This window comes from Salmo salar, chromosome ssa22 (assembly GCF_905237065.1).
Source record: "Salmo salar chromosome ssa22, Ssal_v3.1, whole genome shotgun sequence".
Lineage (NCBI taxonomy): Eukaryota > Metazoa > Chordata > Actinopteri > Salmoniformes > Salmonidae > Salmo > Salmo salar.
In genome coordinates this window covers 13,174,028-13,194,768 of record NC_059463.1, presented here as the reverse complement: position 1 = coordinate 13,194,768, position 20,741 = coordinate 13,174,028, and the positions used below count along the sequence as shown (strand labels likewise).

Genomic DNA, 20,741 nt, shown 5'->3' with positions numbered 1-20,741 from the left:
TGTGTGTGTGTGTTGTGTTTGTCTTACGTCCACCTCTCCGGTCTCGTTCTCCTTGAGGACGAAGCTGAGCAGCTCAGGATCTGGACCCACCACCAGTCTCAGAGCGAGAGGACATTCCACAAGAGGAAGCTTCTGGAACAGATCTGCACAGACACACGACAAAGGAAAGACACATTAGAGTCCACATCTAGGCCGTTTGCATATTATCAGAAATCTTCAAAAATCGACTCTCAGTCAGGTGGCAGAATGTAAATATGCGAATGTATATACGTGTAATCTGTGTGCGTAACTCACCTTGTCCATCACGGTGTGTCTGTCTGTACAGAGCAAACTTGCGTGGGTTATCCTGCACCATAAACTTCTTCAGCAGGCCCTGTATGACCTCCCTGACTGTGGTAGTACTACTGATGTGGATCTGCTTCACACAGTCACTGGGCAGGTAGAACGACGTCCGCTTCTCACTGAACCCTGCTCCCGCCCCCTCCTGGCCTTCTGACACCGTCATTGGCCGACCTTGTCTTTCCGCCTGGCCGTCTAATCCTGTCCACTCCATAGTGAGCATCGTGACTGGTCGACTTAGTCGAAGGTGGACCTTAATGAAGCCAGTGTACAAACCATCAGCACCCTGGGAGAGAGGAGAGAGAAAAGAAAGAGAGAGAGAGATTCATGTGTGTCTGTATTGGTAAATTCCCACTCAGTACTTCATACTAGTACACTCTTAGAAAAAAAGGGTTCCAACAGGGTTTTTCGGCTGTCCCAGTAGGAGAACCCTTTTAAGGTTCTAGATAACACCGTTTTTTCTAAGAATGTACCTATGTGTATATTTTAAGTGTTGTAGCACTCACCAGTTTCATGCCATTCTCTGAGACCATAGAGTTGTAGTCCTCTATCCTGGCCCGCAATTCTTCCTCTGACAGAGCCTTGGGCCCTCTGTCCTCTTCGACCTCCTTCTGCTGAAACACAGAGAGAGAGACAGACAGCCGGCTGTGTGAGAAACAGGAACTGCAGTACAGGGGGAAGTTGAGACAGACAGAGCAGTCATTATGACTCAGACCTGAGGACACCTGGACTATTTGTTTCTTTCAGTCTGCTGCTATCACTCCAAACAGCAGAGGGCGCTGTCTTTCAGACAGGCACAGTGGAGTTTCCACTTAGGCCTAAGAACCCAGGGTGCACTGTGCGCGCGCACACACTCACACAGATAACTTTGTGGGGACACACAATTCAGTTCCATTCAAAATCCTATTTTCCCTAACCCTAACTGTACTCTTACCCTAACCTTAACCCAAAAACCTAACCTTAACCCTAGCTCCTAACCCTAAACATAATTCTAACCCTAATTCTAACCTTAACCCTAAACCCCCTAGAAATAGCATTTGACCTCGTGGGGACTGACAATGTCCCCAGTTGGTCAAATTGTTATTTTTTTACTATTCTTGTGGGGACTTTTGGTCCCCACAAGAATAGTTAAACACGTCCACACGCACGCACGCACGCACGCACCCCCACACATCTGAACATTGCCCATTGGGCTCTAACATTTATAGAATGTTGCGTGACTCTTCATTCTTGTCTCCCTTCCTCCTCCTCCTCCTCCTCCCATCCTCCCCAGCCCCAGCATGACACAACACTGCAGTTACCCCACAGACTGAACAGGAGGCAGGAAATATTCTGAATGGAGCAGAGACGTAGAGAATTACACTGACACCATCACTCTATGCCTCTGTGTCGCTCTTTTTCTCAGTCTCGCTCCCTCTTTCTCTCCCTCTTCATCCCCACTGACAGACACACCAAGCAGTCACTCGGACAGCTCCAATCTCTCCCACTGCTAAGGCCACGAAAAAGCACAAAACTCCCCCTCCCACCATGCAGTGTGAGTGAAGGGCTCGTCATGAGGCTCGCTCATTATGGGGGTGAGGGAGAGATGAAGGAGAGATGAAGGAAGGAGGGGGGGGATGATGAGGCGCGAAGGGAAGATGAGAACGGGGGAGAGGAGGCGAGAAGAGGAGAGAATATGGGGAGGCATGGTTGCTGAGCAAGCCTTAGCAACACAGAGTTTGACTGGGTTATTTATAGATGCATCCTCTGATGTGGATGCTGTTTTGGTTTTTTCTCTCCTCCTTTTCACTCTCTTTTTCTGGGACACAGTGGTGTGAGCGATAGACAGCTAGGGGAAGAAAGAGAGAGAGCGAGAGAGAGAATGCAGGGCAGGAATCATTTATGTATGGGAGTCCTCAGGGCGTGAGGGGACAAAGTCTGCTTCATTCAGTACAGTCGCTTTGTATACGCGCGCGTGTGTGTGTGTGTGTGGTGAGTGTGCAGTATATCTTGGCTTGCGTTTAGCAGAGATGGAGAGTAGGATCAGTACGAACAGGACGTGGTGTCTTGCCTTCCTTCACTCCTCTCTTGTCTCATGACAGACCATTAACTTCTCTCCTCCGTGAACAATCAGCTCAGGAGGAGAGTTATGTTTGCTGTGCGTTTACGGCTTAGTGTGTGTGTGTTTGTCTTGGCAGGTTCCAGTGGAGTAAGAGTTAATGATGTGAGAACGCAGAGGGAGCTTTGGGCAAACTGGTATAAAATGTCAAACTGACCATCTCTAAACAACCGCGAGACTAAACACAAAGACCTTGAAACAGCATGAACATTCCTGCAACATCGAAGCTAGAGGATTGGCACAGCATTACTGTATTATGTGCAACTCAATGTCTGCTGATGGGGAAAATACTCCACTGCAGACTGTATGCATTTTTATATACACCTTACGGTTGCTATATGCCATAGAGATGCATTTTGAGCACACACACCTGCCTCACACATAGGCAGGGTCAGACTACGGCATTTGGGATGCCGGGGCACCTACTTCCCCAACCCCCGCTGCTGTTTTATAGCTCATCTCATGGTATTCTTCACTAAGATATTCCAATGACCCTGGGATTAAACACCTCCCTCTGCAACTGGATCCTGCACTGCTTGACGGGCCGCCCCAAGTTGGTCAGGGTAGGCAAAAACACATCCGCCACGCTGACCCTCAACACGGGGGCCCCTCAGGGGTGCGTGCTTAGTCCCCTCCTGTACTCCCTGTTCACCCACGACTGTGTAGCCACGCACGACTCCAACACGTCATTATGTTTGCAGACGACGTAACGGTGGTATGCCTGATCACCGACGACGAGAGACAGCCTACAGGGAGGAGGGCAGAGACCTGGCAGTGTGGTGCCAGGACAACAACCATTCCCTCAACGTCAGCAAGACAAAGGAGCTGATCGTGGACTACAGGACCGAGCATGCCCCCATTCACATTGATGGGGCTGTAGTGGAGTGGGTCGAGAGCTTCAAGTTCCTTGGTGTCCACATCACTAAGGCTCGATCATGATCTAAACTAGGGTTGAATATTTTCTATGAATTTTACAAATGTTCCGTCCTGAAAATAAATGACTTTTCTCCTGGGTAACCTGGTATTTCCCGCCAAAACCAGAAGTGTCACTCAAAATCATTATTAAGCATATGCATCGAGTCTTCATAAAGTATTCAGATGGCAGGGACTGGGAGACTAGTCAGGGTTGAGGCAAAAATGAACGGAGCAAAGTACAGAGACATCCTTGATGAAAACCTGCTCCAGAGCGCTCAGGACCTCAGACTGAGGTGAAGGATCACCTTCCAACAGGACAACGACCCTAAGCACACAGCCAAGACAACGCAGGAGTGGCTTCAGGACAAGTCTCTGAATGTCCTTGAGTGGCCCAGCCAGAGCCCGGACTTGAACCCGATCGAACGTCTCTGGAGAGACCTGAAGATAGCTATGCAGCAACGCTTCCCATCCAACCTGACAGAGCTAGAGAGGATCTGCAGAGAAGATTGGGGGAAACTCCCCAAATACAGGTTTGCCAAGCTTGTAGCGTCATACCCAAGAAGACTCAATGCTGCAACCGCTGTCAAAGGTGTTTCAACAAAGTACTGAGTAAAGGGTCTGAATACTAATGACATCCTTGAATAATATAGGACTAGAATTAGATGCAGAAGGCTTTCGCTTCCCTTCACGAAGATAGGACGTTCATGGGTGTGAATAAACAACTGATATAACCTAGCGCGTTCGCTCTTCTTTCAAACTACCAGTGAGTTCTACTGGCCACTGTATTTAACATTCAGCAAAAAAGAGCTTGCGTCCCTCTTCGAGTAGTCTATTGTTGTAAGAAATTATGCTCGTCTAGAAATTATGCTCGTCTAGCTTTTCCTGCATGGGACTCCAAGAGCTAAGGAGCGTTTCTTTAATGAGAGGCCAGCGGAGCACAGGTGCGTATTGCCAAGAGACAGAGGCTATAAGTTAGAAGTGTATTATGCTTAACCCATCATTAATTAGCTAAATATAATACTGCAATGAATGTATTACCTGAAATAGGTAGGCTAGGACATCTATATATAGGGCTATATACTGTATCAATCTAGAACATGATGATCTATTTTGGATGCAATTTGAATGGAGCTGATGGAGAGGGAGAAAGAGTGCTCATGCACTCTCTCGCAGTTCTTTTTTTCTACTGACATTCTTGCACTGGCTCTATGCACACTCACTGTACTCTACCCATACACTCATACATACTACACTGACACTCCGACACACACACACACACACACACACGCTCACACTACATATGCTCACACACACACACACACACACACACGCGCATATTGACGCCACACACACTCACACAGACACACTCTTCACATACGCTGCTGTACTCTGTTATCTATCCTGATTGTCTAGTCACCTCAATCTAAATGTACTTATTACCACAGTTATGTCAACTACCTCGTACCCCTGCACATTGACTCAGTACCGGTACTCCTTGTATATAGCCTCGTTATTGTTAAAAAAATGTAAAACAAATCTTATTTGCTAATCTTTTCTTACTTTTTAACTCTGCATTGTTGGTAAAGGGCTCGTAAGTAAGCATTTCACGGTCAAATCTACACCGGTTGTATTTGGCACATGTGACAAATACAATTTGATTTGATTTTGCCATGAAGATGAGAACATTTTGCAGTTTTAAAGCTAATTTCCTGCTATTCTACACATTTTGCCATGAGGCTGAGATACAAGATTCCAGGGTCAGAGTTGAAAAATCCTCCTTCGCTAGTTCTTAGTTCTTGAAAACTATCAAGTCTCTCAGGAATTCTTGTGTTTGTGGCTTGATGTTTCCTAACTGCTAAATATAGTTATCTCCCTCCCCTCTGTGCATTCCTCTAGAAGTGAGAGAGAGAGAGAGAATGGTCAGAGGACAATAGAATAGTAGGACAATACTGAACCCTTCACCCCTGCCGGGTTCATGGCCGACCAAACCCACACAGAGCTCAGGCCCAGAGAAAGTAAACCAGAAAACCCAAACTCAGACCCAGGGCTCCCAGACATCCACAGCCAGGGAAAGTAAACCAGAAAACCCAAACTCAGACCCAGGGCTCCCAAACATCCACAGCCAGAGAAAGTAAACCAGAATACCCAATCTCAGACCCAGGGCTCCCAGACATCCACAGCCAGGGAAAGTAAACCAGAAAACCCAAACTCAGACCCAGGGCTCCCAGACATCCACAGCCAGGGAAAGTAAACCAGAAAACCCAAACTCAGACCCAGGGCTCCCAGACATCCACAGCCAGGGAAAGTGCACATGGCTCACACATTGGAGGTTGTTGTTGCTCCCACTTTGACAGGATCAAACCCTGTGAAGCATTTATTTGGGCTGCAATCTGAGGTGCAGTTAACTGCCGATTTCTGAGGCAGGTAACTCTAATGAACTTATCTTCTGCAGCAGAGGTGACTCTGGGTCTTCCTTTCCTGTGGCGGTCCTCATGAGAGCTTGTTTCATCATAGTGTTTGATGGTTTTTGAGACTGCACTTGAAGAAACTTTAAAAGTTCTTGACATTATCTGGATTGACTGACCTTCATATCTTAAAGTAATGATGGACTGCCGTTTCTCTTTGCTATTTGTGCTGTTCTTGCCATAATATGGACTTGGTCTTTTACCAAATAGGGCCATCTTCTGAATACCCCTCTACCTTCTCACAACACAACTGATTGGCTCAAACACATTAAGAAGGAAAGGAATTCCACAAATTAACAAGGCACACCTGTTAATTGAAACGCATTCCAGCTGACTACCTCATGAAGCTGGTTGAAAGAATGTCAAGAGTGTACAAAGCAGTCATCATAGCAAAGGGTGGATTCTTTGAAGAATCTCAAATACAAAATATACTGTGTCTTCACTATTTGTCAATGTAGAAAATAGTCAAAATAAAGAAAAACCCTTGAATGAGTAGTTGTGTCCAAACTTATGACTGGTACTGTATGTTAGAACACTTTGGTTTCACGAATAAATATGTTGTAATGGAACCAAACGATCTGTTTCTGTCTTCAGTCCTTTTTAATTAGGATAGATGGGCTATATGGGCTACGTTATAGGTTGAATGTAATAATCTGACTATAACCAGCCTGAGTAGGCCTAAAACTCCATTCCTATTCAGAGTTTAGAGAAAATGAATGGAATTGGAAATGAGCTATTATCAGGCTGGTTAAATGTGATGCACGTCTGTTAAATTTTGAAAAACCCATCGCACTCGTCCCCACCCCCACCCCCACCCCACCTACTCAGCCAGTCAGGAGCTGCTACTGTGTTGCGGCCATGGCATACGGCATACTTTTTACTAAATAGTATATGCTAAATAGTATGCGGCAATAAGTACATAATATACCGTTTAAATATGTAGTACGCTAGTATGGGTATTCGGACACATCCAGTGTCATCTGAGGCTGCAGTGTTGCCCCAGAACCATTACAAAAAAAGATTCAGACCTTTTACTGTAGCTTACGCAATAAACAGAACAGCTTGACATTCAACATTTACTAAACTTTCCCCACAACGGTAAAAGGTGATGACTCATATTCGCCTGGGTACTCCGTGGCTCAGATACCAGCTTACAGAAGGTTCCAGCACTTTAGTGTCATAAACATTTTCCAAAAATAGAACTTTAAAGTGATGTCTGTGGGCGTCTACTTGATTAGCTAACCCTAACCTGAGCTGCACCCTCATCTCGGACTGTGTCTCAGAACGCTAGGTCTTTCTTTTTACTTAAAAAAGTTTTTTATAAACAATAGACAACGTACACATACAAATGACATCATAAAAACATCAACCACATCACACCTGCCAGACCCACTAGCACACCCCCCCCCATCTCCAGCGCCCGAATCCCTTTCCGCCACATGGCCTGAAACTGAACCATTTTGTTTCTCTCCATAGCCCACGGGCTTGATTTTTCCATTGTGTTAATGATGGCGGATTGATTGCTTTTAGAATACATTTTTTCAAGATGATTGATTGAGGAGAGAATCAGCCATCCCATCTGGTATCCCACTGCACCTCCATATGGCATGTCTTGAAATATGCAGACAGACAGATTACAAAGTAAGTTTACATTGTAATACTTCTGACAGCTAACTTTCTAGCTCCTTCCACAACTTCCAGACTTTACAGCGTTCCCAAAAAGCATGGATTATTGAGTCTTTAGTTTTACACTGAAGACAAGACTCTGCTGTTGTATATGTAGAATGAGAATTTTGCCTCGTATAATAAATTCTATACATTATTTTACACTGGATTAAGTGTACATTTTCATTAACTGTAACGTCGTTAGTTATGCTCAAACTTTCCCTACATATTGCACCAACATCAGTTCTTTTTAAGTCTTGGTTACAATAGTTGATATTTTTTTCTAAGAGATTGTCAGTTTGATATGCTCTCTGCAAGGTTTTGTATATACTTCCTATAATATGAAGATCCTTTTCCCTCAAGGTTGCTCTGATGTCCAAAAGATGTCAAAGTTGTATGTATTTGAAACTATCTATATACTGTATTATTGGTTAGTCCAAAATGACTTTTTAATAATGTCATGGAAATAAATGCATTTCCTTTAACCAAGTCATTTACAATTTCTATGCCTTTAGTCTTCTATGTGGACAAATTTATTGGTGAATTCTGAAAAGCTACCAAGTATTGTTTTTAGGAAGGGATATTGGTTTTTGTAGAATACGTTTCATTTTCTTCCATGTTGCTATAGTGTTCTTAACTATGAAGTTGTTAATGTGCTTAGCTTTATCGTTTAAAAAACAGAAAAGGATTCTGGGGACGAACATGCACATCTTCAATATGTACCCATTATTCCTCTTTAGTGCATTTAACTGTATGGTCGCAAGTAGAAGCCTTGATACAATTCAACATCTGGAAGGTTACAACCACTCTCCGACTTAAGAAGATGTAAAACTTCCTTTTTATTCTATTCATTTTATTTGCCCATATAAAAGTCCTATGACAGAGTATACTTTTTTGTGTCTTCGGTGGGGTAATTAGTATTACAGAAAATAATTACAAAACCTTTGGCAGCCATGCCATTCTAAAGAGGTTTATTCTACCCGTAACATTTATGGGAAGATTATCCCATTTAATCAGATCTGCTTTCATATTGTTGAGTAATGGAATAAAGTTATCTTTATATATTTGTTGTTTGTTGTCACTTATTAAGCATCCTAAGTATGTCATTTTTTGTGGTCCACTTAAAGGATTGCTGTAGATCGTGAGTTATTTATTTTCGTTTTCCTATTGCCATTATTTTGGGGGGTTTTCCATGTTCATTTTTTATCCTGAGATTTTTGAGGATTCTGGAAATAGTTTTAGCAAAGGTGGCATTGAGTTTTCAAAATTGGTCAGGTATATCAGGAGATCATTTGCAAATAATTTTAGTTTATAATCATGTTTACATTTGGGTCCTGTCTAATTCTTTCTGCAATCGGAAAAATTGCCAGTGCATACAGGAAGGGGGAGAAGGGACAGCCCTGTCTGGATTTAATCTAATATAGCTTGATTTCTATCTGAAACCAGCAGATTTGTCGCTGGTGGAATATACAATGAAATCAATGAGTAATTTTCACCATGTAAGGTACAATTCATCATTAGAAAATGGCCTTCTTGGTCCATGTGCTGGGATATAACGGAAAATGGTGTATTCTTATTTATCAGGATGCCTACACCTACTACAGTAGGTGGCAGCATAGGCCTCTCCAACCCAGCTCCTCTTTAAATGTTCAATTTCATTTTTTTTAAATGTAACTCTAGCAAGAAAACCACATCTGCTGACAATCTCTTTAAATGTTCAAGAAACATATGCTTTTCCCCCCATCATGGAGCCCGTCTTTACTTGTATAGAATCAAAGTTAACCTTATCTGTTCCGTCTATCATTGAAGAACCAAGTAAAACATTTTAGCAGACATGACATATGAAGGCGGTGGGCATTCCATATAATGGGAGGATCATAGTATAAATACATAGTTATGGTATACATTACATACATAGAGAGTGTGGGCATGTGGGCTGAGCAGACAAATCTGATATTTTTTATTTTATAAAAAGCAAAGTACGCCTTTGCACTTGAGCCGCTATGCTCCAGTTCTACACGTCATCGTTACCACGGCAACACAAAACCCACTTCCTGTAGTGGCACATGGTCGTTGGACGTGATCAGGTAACACAACACCCCTGGTGTCACGCACCGCTGTAGCCATTACGGTCTAGAGTGAGCCTGTAGAGGACTCATATCCCACAATACTGCCATACAGACATCACAGAGAATGAAACCCACGTACAATTCGATGAAACGATCTCTCTGAAATGGATCTGGGCTGGTATAACGGCGGTCTACAAAACCACTGAGCCCTGAGCAGACTGCTCCAGTAAAGGAGGCACACAGGAGAGGAGACCACACTTAGCTCCCCAAGTCTCTGATAGCCAAGTTAACTCCTGTAGATGAGCTGTGACAGCTGCGATAGCAGAGTGCTGCTAGGATAATGAGCAGTGGAGGTGACATAAGGGAGTGACTGAGTGAGGGAGGGAGGGGAAGAGAGAGGCACAGATCCTGTAATGGAAGTTCTAACCCACGCCTCATTTCCCATCTCACAGACGCCATTTACGGTAGACCAGGTGTGCGCGTTTCCCTGTGCTACTAGTTTCATACTTTCATCCAGTGTCGTATCTCCCCCAATCACGTTCGCTTCTCCTGTGATCAGCAAGCGCCAGACAGACACAAATACACACTCGCACTCCTGCTGGCGCACCTTAGCTGAGCTCTGTTAGTGGGTCAAGTGTCGAATGGAACAAACACATGATCCAGCCCCAGCACTGATTCCATTTCACGGCTCAGTGTGCGCAGACACAGACAGACACACACACAAGCACACGTAGACACGTGTGTGTGTGTGTGTGTGTGTGTGTGTGTGTGTGTAACATTAATTATAAACACCGGTGATTTTACTAATTTATTAATTAATTAATTCATTCATTTCCACGGCATCAAAGCTCCCTTTAGAGCAAGGGAGCGCTCCACAGCGGTAACCACACACACACTGATCCACGCACACACACACACACACTGATGAACATGCTCATCAGGACAGGAGGGAGGAGATTAGAGGTCCTCTTTTCTATGTGAATTATGCCATGAGATGAGCCTATTGCTCCAGATCAGCCAGCTTTAACACTCAGCTAGGGTGAGTGAGACAGCGGTCGAGAGGGAGAGAGTTTATGAATGCATGTAAATGTGTCTGTTTATCTGGGTTTGCATTGGCGCCATTCCTTCTGTGTTTCTTCTGTGGGAGGCAAAGTGCTTCCAGTTCAGAGGTCATTAAAGCTGGAATCCGCAGCAGTGAAACTGCCATGTCCGTTAAGTTGATGGAGTAGGGCTGGGGAGCCCCTAGACCCTGGTTTTCCCCCACTATGGTCAGGGTTAGGGTTTGGAGAGCTGATTCTAGGCTGATTTTAGATCTGTGGCTGGCGCCATTGTAGACAACAACAAGAGTAAACTGACACGCGCTCTAGTAGATTGTGTCAGAGAGTACAAGCAAACTGTGGCTTTCCTATATTTGCATGTCTGTTTTTCATATTCAAACGTTAGTGAGTGACAGTGTGGTTTTCCTGTACAGAGAGACTGTTGCTACTGCACGGTATCGTTCTTACAGTTTATGGGGAATTGGAAACTTTGGGTCGTGGTTTAAGACTGGGTCCTTTGTTTTTGGGTCACAACAATCTCCACTCTGGCCTTCCAAAGTAACCGACCTTCAACAGTCTCCAACCTGGCAACCCAAACTCCAAACAGACAGACACAGGGCTAGGGCTGAATTATTTAATGATGGTGCTCTTTCCAAACCAGAGAGCAGAGGCACTGCAGGTATTGAGATCACACTGACAAAGGCCTGTGTGTAAGTGTCTGTGTGTGTGTGTGTGTATCTGTGTAAGTGTATGTGTCTGTGTGTGTGTGTTTGTAAAACAACAGCATCTCTATGTCCTCTGTCCTAATCAGCAAACGTTTCCTTCCTACGGCTCTGTGTGTGTGTGTATGTATATATATATAAGTGTGTGTGTGTGTGTGTGTGTGTGTGTGAGAGAGAGGTCATGTAGCCCGTTAAAAGCCTTAAGAACAATCTTCCAGTGGGGGTGTTTAGTCCATTTTATTCTGTAACTTGACACCGACACAGTTGCAGTCCTATGTTATACAACTGCTCACTATTTACACGGACAGACCAACAAGCTCCAAAAACGGCATCACCACTGCAACATTGAAGTGTGTGTTTGCGCGCACGCGCGCTCCTGTGGAGTTCTGATCCCAAAGCAGAATCAGTGAGATCCGCCGTTGCCATGGTCACATTGACCAGCTGAATTATGCTGAGCGAAAAGAAAGAACGTGGAAGAGCCAGAATGACAGAGAGACCTATAGCAAAACTCACACTGAACAACGAGTGTCTAACTATTTAACTAACTTCCCTGTTACTACGGAAACAGCGACAGGCGAGGGCTGTCGATGAACTATTACCATCTTGCTGCTATGCAGTCCTTTGCGTTTTAAGCCATGAAGAACTGTCCTAGAGGGGCTAGCTCCTACAAGGGATGCTGCATGGATAGCTGATCGAATGCAGGCACACCTCTCTGTCACACACACACACACACACACAGTAAAACACAAACAGTCACACTTTATTTGGATAGTCCGGATATTCTATCTGAAGATGCTCTACAGATGGTCAACCTATTTGTTGATAAGCAAATGCTTGCTAAGATTACAGTTAGGAATAAGGGTTAGGGCTAGCAGATAGTAACATTTCAACTAACTGATAGTCTGTAGAGCCTCTAGAGATGGACCATCCACATAGTGTTACACACACTTCCTCTTAACTCAACGCTTCTCCTTTTTCAGGCATCAAAAATGGACACAACATGAATCGAAACATGCCCCTACTCCCCTCCCTCCATCTTTAAAAAAAATCTCTGTCGTACCTTAACCAGCTTTGGGGGCTGGCGGAAGAAGGTGGACTTTGCGGTGAAGAAGGTGAAGTCTTCGCCCTCCTCGTCCAGACTGCAGTAGCCGCTGCTCATGCTGTTGCTGCCAGTCATTTAGGAGTTAAATACGAGCCCTCGCTGCCTATAGACACGCAGCAGAGCAGCAGGAGGAAACCTGATTGTCCCCAAGGGGGAAATACTCTATCTGTAGAGGCATTCAGCCACACTCACGGTTCACAATGCTCACAGTCCCAGAGCTCTTCACATCCACTATGCGTTCACAGTCAGTCACCTCAGTAGGTCAGTATAGGGACACACGTATAGGGACACACAGTCCAAGTGGCACCTCTCGATTCCAAACATCCACTGCCAGTCCTCCACAGTCTTGTGTCTGTAGGTACCCTAGTTGGGCTCCAGAATCAGGGGTGAGGTCAGCTCAGAGTCGGGTCCTACCAGCGCTCCTCGTGCCACCGGAGAGGCTTCAGGAAATCCGAGAGCGCGAGAAGAGGCGTGTCACTTCCTCCTGTCGTGTGTGTGCTCTGATCCCGATATCACACACACACACACACATACTGTACACACACGTTGGTGTCACAGAGTCAATTAACCCTGCTCACCTGCATGCCTCACACACACACACACACACACTGCCCCTTCAACCCCCTCCTGCCCTGCAGCTGTGTGTGCTGGTCAGCTAATAAGAACTGTGAATGGGTGCACACGCGCACACACACACACACACACACACACACACACACACACACACACACACACACACAAATTACTTCAGCAGGCTACTGCTGCTTACCCATTCAGACACACGCTCACATCAATTACTCTGACAGGCTCTCTCACACACATACACTCCGGTAACTGTAGTTCAGGTCTGTGGCTCCAGACTGCAGTGGGCCTGTGCTGTATGTCTGTGTAGTCCTTGGTTCTTTGGGAAGAGACCTCGGCTGCTGCAGGCTTCTGACATTCAGCGGTTTCTCCTCTCTTCTCCTCTCTTCTTCTCAGACTCACGGACTAACAGAGAAGCCTTTGCGCTGCACCTCCCACTCGCTCGCTCTCCGTTTGCGTTCGCTTTGCTCTCTCTCCCTCTCTCTTTCATGCAGCCTTGCTCAACCATCTGTGGTTGAGTCTGTTATCTGCCAACGAGCTTTCTGCAGAGCTACAAAAACACCCTCCCCCCCCATTCTCTCCCTTCCTGCAAGCAACGGCACCCAGCTCAGCCACATCCTGAGAGAGAGAGAGAGAGAGAGAGAGAGAGAGAGAGAGAGAGAGAGAGAGAGAGAGAGAGAGAGAGAGAGAGATGCGGTCTCGTAGCTCATAACACCTGATATGCATGAGCAGGAAGCCACTCAGTAACATGGCTGCTGTGCTCTGCCTTAGTGCTACCAATGCTGCATGAAAGAAACCTCCAGATTTATAACGACCGGGAGAAGAGCAGAGTACTGATCATCTTACTGCATTATACATACACTCTTGTCAACATGCTCAGAAACACAGCGGAACCAAGTCCAGGTTCTACTGCTTGGGTTCTTGTACCTCTTATAGAATATTAGCTCAACATTATTGTGGAGTTCCTGTACCTAAATATAAACAGTACCAGCACCCAAAATGAGTACTGGCACCTACTTCATTCCAAGTCAAGCACTGGCAATGATCAAGAACAGAAATCTCAGAACTTCATGAGGTCTAGTTCCATAAAGAGGAATTGTAAACATGGGTACTATTGTCTGTTGGTTTCAGGAGAAACCAAGCGTGGAGGTCGCGTGATCGTCACCCAGGGGTCAGTGATGAAGATGACCTCTAACCTTTCGTTGACCCCTGACCTGTACCCTCTGCTCTCTGGCCCTGGTCTTGACCATATGAACAGGGTCCAGCTAATGCCCCTGTCAAAATAGAGATGGACTACCAAATAATAGTGTGTGTGTGTGTACGTGTGTGTGCGCGTGTGTACGTGTGTGTGTATGAGTGAGTGCGTGCGTGCGTGCGTGCGTGTACATCTAAGTCAGAGAACAATATCTAGCTACGGTCTTTCTCTAAATCACAACCAACTCAAGGCATACAGCAGGTTATTCATTAAAACAATCAATTGACCAACAGCTGTTCAGGTGGACTCTGTCAGTCTGTCAAAGAGAGGGAGGCTGTTCCGTCAGAGGAGACATATCCTCCATTAAAGAGAGGGAGGCTGTTCCGTCAGAGGAGACATACCCTCCATTAAAGAGAGGGAGGCTGTTCCGTCAGAGGAGACATACCCTCCATTAAAGAGAGGGAGGCTGTTCCGTCAGAGGAGACATACCCTCCATTAAAGAGAGGGAGGCTGTTCCGTCAGAGGAGACATACCCTCCATTAAAGAGAGGGAGGCTGTTCCGTCAGAGGAGACATACCCTCCATTAAAGAGAGGGAGGCTGTTCCGTCAGAGGAGACATACCCTCCATTAAAGAGAGGGAGGCTGTTCCGTCAGAGGAGACATACCCTCCATTAAAGAGAGGGAGGCTGTTCCGTCAGAGGAGACATACCCTCCATTAAAGAGAGGGAGGCTGTTCCGTCAGAGGAGACATACCCTCCATTAAAGAGAGGGAGGCTGTTCCGTCAGAGGAGACATATCCTCCATTAAAGAGAGGGAGGCTGTTCCGTCAGAGGAGACATACCCTCCATTAAAGAGAGGGAGGCTGTTCCGTCAGAGGAGACATATCCTCCATTAAAGAGAGGGAGCCTGTCCATCTCATCAAGCCATCCCCCCTGTCAGACTTTCATTACATTCTGAAAGATTGTTGGGAGAGCCGTCTGTCTCTCTCCAGTGCTAACCACAGGCAGACAGAGAGCTGTCTGTCTCTCTCCAGGGGTAACCACAGACAGACAGAGAGCTGTCTGTCTCTCTCCAGGGGTAACCACAGACAAACAGAGAGCTGTCTGTCTCTCTCCAGGGGTAACCACAGACAGGTAAAGAGCTGTCTGTCTCTCTCCAGTGGTAACCACAGACAGGCAGAGAGCTGTCTGTTTCTCTGCAGTGGTAACCACAGACAGACAGAGAGCTGTCTGTTTCTCTGCAGTGGTAACCACAGACAGGCAGAGAGCTGTCTGCCTCTCTCCAGGTCAGTATCAGCTGAAGACAGATTAGTCTTCCAGCAGAGACAGCCCTCAACACCATTACCATCATCACTGTGGAGGGAGAAGGATGGGGACAGAGCGAGACAGATGGGGACAGTGGGTGGTGGGGAGGTTGAGAGGAGCTCATTGACAGACCACGCCCCCCATCCCATCTCAGCCCCCCCCCCAAAACCCCTACCTTTCCCCAGAGTCGATAAAGCCCAGCCAACCCTTACTAGGCTCCAGTCTGACTCAATGAAACACAATGGGTATGTGGAGCTATTGACGAAAAGGGGGAATCGATCTCTGCTGGTGTAAGCACAAAAGAGAAAGCGGGAGGGAGAGGAAAAGAGAGAGAGAGAGAGGGAAGAGAGAGAGAGAGTATAGCGCTGACAAGGGAGAAGAGCCTTGAGATGTGAGCGGTCATCTCTCATCAGGTCTCTGGTGCAGTAATAGTGTACTCCTCCAGCCGAGATGACCATTACAGCCTCTGAGTCAGACTGGAGGCCAAGACACCGGGCAGCCTGCACACCAGACAAGAGTTTAACATGACTCCAGGTTACAGAGATAATCAACTGGCCCTCCACTGCAGCCCTCAGCTCTAACACACAGGTCTTTGTCACTGTAGCACATTGCACTTGTACTACATGAGCACCACACTTGGATAAGGGGTCTATTTTTTCACTCTAGTGACGTTTGCAAGGTCACCCCATCGACATTCTGTCAAGCTATTTCTCCCATTCGCTCATTCCCTCTCTCCCATGTGTGGGAGCAGATTACATTGTGTGTGTGTGTGTGTGTGTTCCATGGTAGCAGTGTAGTATTTGACCGCTAGGCATGGCTACACAGTTGCCAGCGTACTCGTTACACACTGATAGAGATGTGTGTGTGTGTGTGTGTGTGTGTGTGTGTGTGTGTGTGTGTGTGTGTTATCTGGCTCACTCTAGGCAGTGCCGGAGTGTGTGGGCTTTGAGAGCAGAGGTGCCAGTATCACAACAGAAACACGCAGGCCCACATTTACACGTGCTCACACATAGACACCCTCAGTTAAAGGCCAGATATTCATTTGATAGAGAGAGAGATACAGTTATACTTCATGTGCGTGCGTGAACACCTGAAAATATGTATGACCTCGATAGCTAAATCAGCAAGATCGGAGTCTGCTAACACGAAAGCAGGATTGTGAGAAAGCCTCTTCTGGTGTCTGTGTGAGTGTGTGTGCATGTCTTGTGTTCGGGCGCATGTGTGTGTGCTTCCATGTAGTAGGCAGTGTAGGCAGACAAACATCTAATGTATCTGTGCTCACAGAGGCCAAGAACCGTTAGAGGTCTTATTAAATTCCTAGAGGGACTATGTCATAAACCCTCAAAGTTTCATAATGGCGGCCATCTTGGTCAGGGAGGAATCCAAAACTAGTCTAGTTGGAATGAATGGCTGTAGAGGCATAGGTGATACATTTCCTGCCTTTACTTATGCAGGAAAATAAAATGGAAGGCGCGTTATGCATCAGAAATTGTGTAATGGAATTATAGTTATTTGAGTGAAGTGTGTCTTTGTATGCGGATGTCTGAACACACGTCAGCTACTACAGCGACTGAAATGACTGCAACACTCAAAGAGCTGCAGTTAGTTTCAGAGTGGGTGGCAAGGAATAAGTTAGCCCTAAATATTTCTAAAACTAAAAGCATTGTACTTGGGACAAATCATTCACTAAACCCTAAACCTCAACTAAATCTTGTAATGAATAATGTGGAAATTTAGCAAGTTGAGGAGACTAAACTGCTTGAAGTAACCCTGGATTGTAAACTGTCACGGTCAAAACATATTGATGCAGTAGTAGCTAAGATGGGGAGTAGTCTGTCCGTAATAAAGCGCTGCTCTGCCTTCTTAACAACACTATCAACAAGGCAGGTCCTACAGGTCCTAGTTTTGTCGCACCTGGACTACTGTTCAGTCGTGTGGTCAGGTGCCACAAAGAGGGATTTAGGAAAATTGCAGTTGGCTCAGAACAGGGCAGCACAGCTGGCCCTTGGACGTACACAGAGAGCGAAGATTAATAATATGCATGTCAATCTCTCCTGGCTCAAACTGGATGAAAGATTGACATCATGATTAATTGTATTTATGAGCGGTAAAACATGTTGAATGCACAGAGCTGTCTGTCTGAACTACTGGCACACAGCTCAGACACCCATGCATACCTCACAAGACATGCCACCAGAGGTCTCTTCACAGTCCCCAAGTCCAGAACAGACTATGGGAGGCACACAGTACTACATAGAGCCATTACTACGTGGAACTCTATTCCACATCAAGTAACTGATGCAAGCAGTAAAATTAGACTTTAAAAAACGGATAAAAATACACTTTATGGAACAGGGACTATGAAGCAACACAAACATAGGCACAGACGCAAACACACACACATACACGTGGATTTTGTATGGTAGAGGTGGAGCAGGTGCCTGAGGGCACACAGTGTGTTGTGAAATCTGTGAATGTATTGTAATGTTTTTTAAATTGTATACCTGCCTTCATTTTGCTGGACCCCAGGAAGAATAGCTGCTGCCTTGGGGATCCATAATCCATAATAAATACAAATAGTAAAGCTAAAGTATCGTCATAACTATTAGCATTACAGTTTATACTGGTTCATGCTGTGGATTGACTATATTTCTGTGAATGTTGGTATAGTGGCAGTTCATTGGGAAAATGTATGGAATCATCATTCCTCTAAAACTGGCTGGTTAGCTACCTAACACATACAGTGCAGATACCTTCTTCCCATTCATTGTTTTACACAATATCTTACGATCACAGCACTGGCAAACCATGGTTATCCAACTCCCTGACCAACATGGCTGACCTTTGGACCGTCATACGAAGGTTCATGGCCATTCTAGTATTCTAATACCTAACTCTATGGCAACAATTTAACCAGGAATATAGCCCTACTCATCTGACCAAGAGCCTTCATCATGGGACCGACAGCCACTATAATACACACTGTTAGCTAAAGCAGCTTGCTTGCTAAAAGCACAGTGTCTGTCCACCAAAGAGAGGCTATATAAACACAAAGAGCATGCAAAGAGACAAAGAGAGAGAGAGAGACAAAGAGAGAGAGAGAGACAGAGAGAGAGACAGAGAGAGAGACAGAGAGACAAAGAGAGAGAGAGACAGAGAGAGACAGAGAGAGAGAGAGAGACAGAGAGACAGAGAGAGAGAGTGACAGAGAGAGAGAAAGTGTGATGAAGAAAGCAGGGCCTCGGGAGGATTCCTATTAGTTTCATAACAACCCGAGACTCAACAAAATGAATCCGGTGAAAATCCCATCCCAAACACTAAAACACTAACCCCATCACTGAGAGAGGAACCACCAGTATGAGAGAAATATATAGCAGTGATGATATAGACTATAGACAAAAGGAACAAAAAGCATACCCAAACGCTTTAGTCCAGATAAACAAAAAAAGGGAATCGGGTGCTCGACTAAAACTTAAAAATGGTGACTATCCGGAAGAATAAGCAATCTGTTTCTTGGTTGATCAGACTGGACAAACAAACAATAGGCTTACAAGCTGAGGGTAATCTCCTGACCATGCAGAGCACTGCGCCACGCTCACAAGAATAGTGGATCAATGAAGAAAATCTATAGTGATCGAGTGGATGTTATATCTTTGTCTCCTCTGTGTGTGTGTGTGTGTGTGTGTGTGTGTGTGTGTGTTTGGCTTTTCGCCGGTCCCCACAGGGAAAAATGCTTAGGTGTTAGGGTTACAATCAGTGTTACAATTTAGGGTTAGGGTTTAGGGAAAATAGGTTTTTGAATGGTAATCAATCCCCACAAGGATAGTAGAACAAATGTGTGTCTGCTGCATTGACTTTCTGTGTGTCATCAGCTCAAGTCCTTCACATCCAACAGGACCAGCAGCAGCCTGTCAAACAGCTCGTGACCTACAACTACCCCCATCACACAGTATACACCTAATTGATTTAGCTCTAGGTCCGACTTACCTTGTACTGAGGAGGCGTGGAGCAGTGTCTTCTGGGAGATGTAGTTTCCTGTGGGTTGCTGTCTCTCTGGTTGCAGTCCAGCTGGACCCGCCCTCCACACTCCTGGTGACAGGTGTAGTTGCAGTCTGACGGACACATAAACAGACCAATCAATGACTGGTTTCAAACACAGGGCACCAATTAGAGAGCAGCAATGATAACATATTGTCCTTGGAACTGAGAGGATTCCATTCATCTGGCCCAGGTGGTGTAGTTTGCTCCAGATGAAAATGGATTGCATTTGTTTTGGAACTGGGCTTCTGGGCTTTAGCTAGGTGCCTTGTTCTGGCTGATGGTGAAGTTGGCTGAAAAATAAAAGTGATGTCGGCACAGGAGGTTGCTGGAACCTTAATTGGGGAGGACGGGCTCGTGTTAATGGCTGGAGCGGAATCAGTGGAACGGTATCAAATACATTCTATAGACTCTATTCCAGGGATTATTATTAGCCGTCCTCCCCTCAGCAGCCTGACTTGGAGAGTAATGAGAAGGATTCTGTGTTCTCACATGCAAAAGTGATAGTTTTTTATTTATTTTTAATCTCTTCATCTGCCTTACCAATAAACTGTTTATTTATTTATATTTTAAAATGTTTCATCTGCCTTCCTAATGAAAACTGTTTTTTATTTATTTTTAAACGCTTCATCTGCTGTACCAATGAAAACTGTTTTCTATTTATTTTTAAACGCTTCATCTGCCTTCCCAATGAAAACTGTTCGATATGAGCAAGGCAGGACTCCCTCACCGCCTTGCCCGGTCACCTGATGGACCATAGCCCGGTATAACCCCGGCCAGTTGAATCAAATCCCCTCATTCATTGTTTGACCATTTGTATCACCTTTGTCTTTGTGTGGCGTACTGTAATGCTGACAGAGTGCACTTGTTCTGTGTGTGAGTCTATTGAAGAATCACATACTAGTCATGTAGCCAGCAGGCAGAGACCTCTCTCTCTCTCAGAGCAGAGGAATGAGTCAAGGTCTGGGGACGTTTTCCAATACAACACACATGTAACAACATCTAACTACGACAACACACGCATACAAATCATTTCTCGGGGAATAATGATGAAATAGATTCAAATGACTCGTGTGTATTTTCACCATATCTCAGACAAATCTGCTAACGTACCCCTGTGTTCAGTTCAGACTTCTGCCTGAGAAACGTGTTCACGTGACGCCACCTAGAAGGCTGCTCTCTGTATGCTTTATACACAGCACTGATTTTG

At 45.3% G+C, this 20,741-nt stretch overlaps 1 protein-coding gene across 6 annotated transcripts in view; it reads right to left on the bottom strand.

The window, feature by feature from the left end:
- The window catches only part of LOC106582833 (ras association domain-containing protein 5), a 54,004-nt gene that overhangs the window by 6,566 nt on the left and 26,697 nt on the right, over positions 1-20,741 (bottom strand). For 2 of the 6 annotated variants that reach the window (XM_014166324.2, XM_014166326.2), the window contains exons 2-5: positions 19,481-19,605; positions 846-953; positions 295-625; positions 28-143 (exon numbers count right to left, since the gene is read on the bottom strand). In XM_014166324.2, coding sequence (XP_014021799.1) covers positions 28-143; positions 295-625; positions 846-953; positions 19,481-19,605 — 680 coding nt within the window. Of the gene's footprint in view, positions 1-27; positions 144-294; positions 626-845; positions 954-12,370; positions 13,530-19,480; positions 19,606-20,741 lie in introns of those variants that run through there. The other 4 variants (XM_014166325.2, XM_045705151.1, XM_045705152.1 and 1 more) reach the window with 3 other exon arrangements.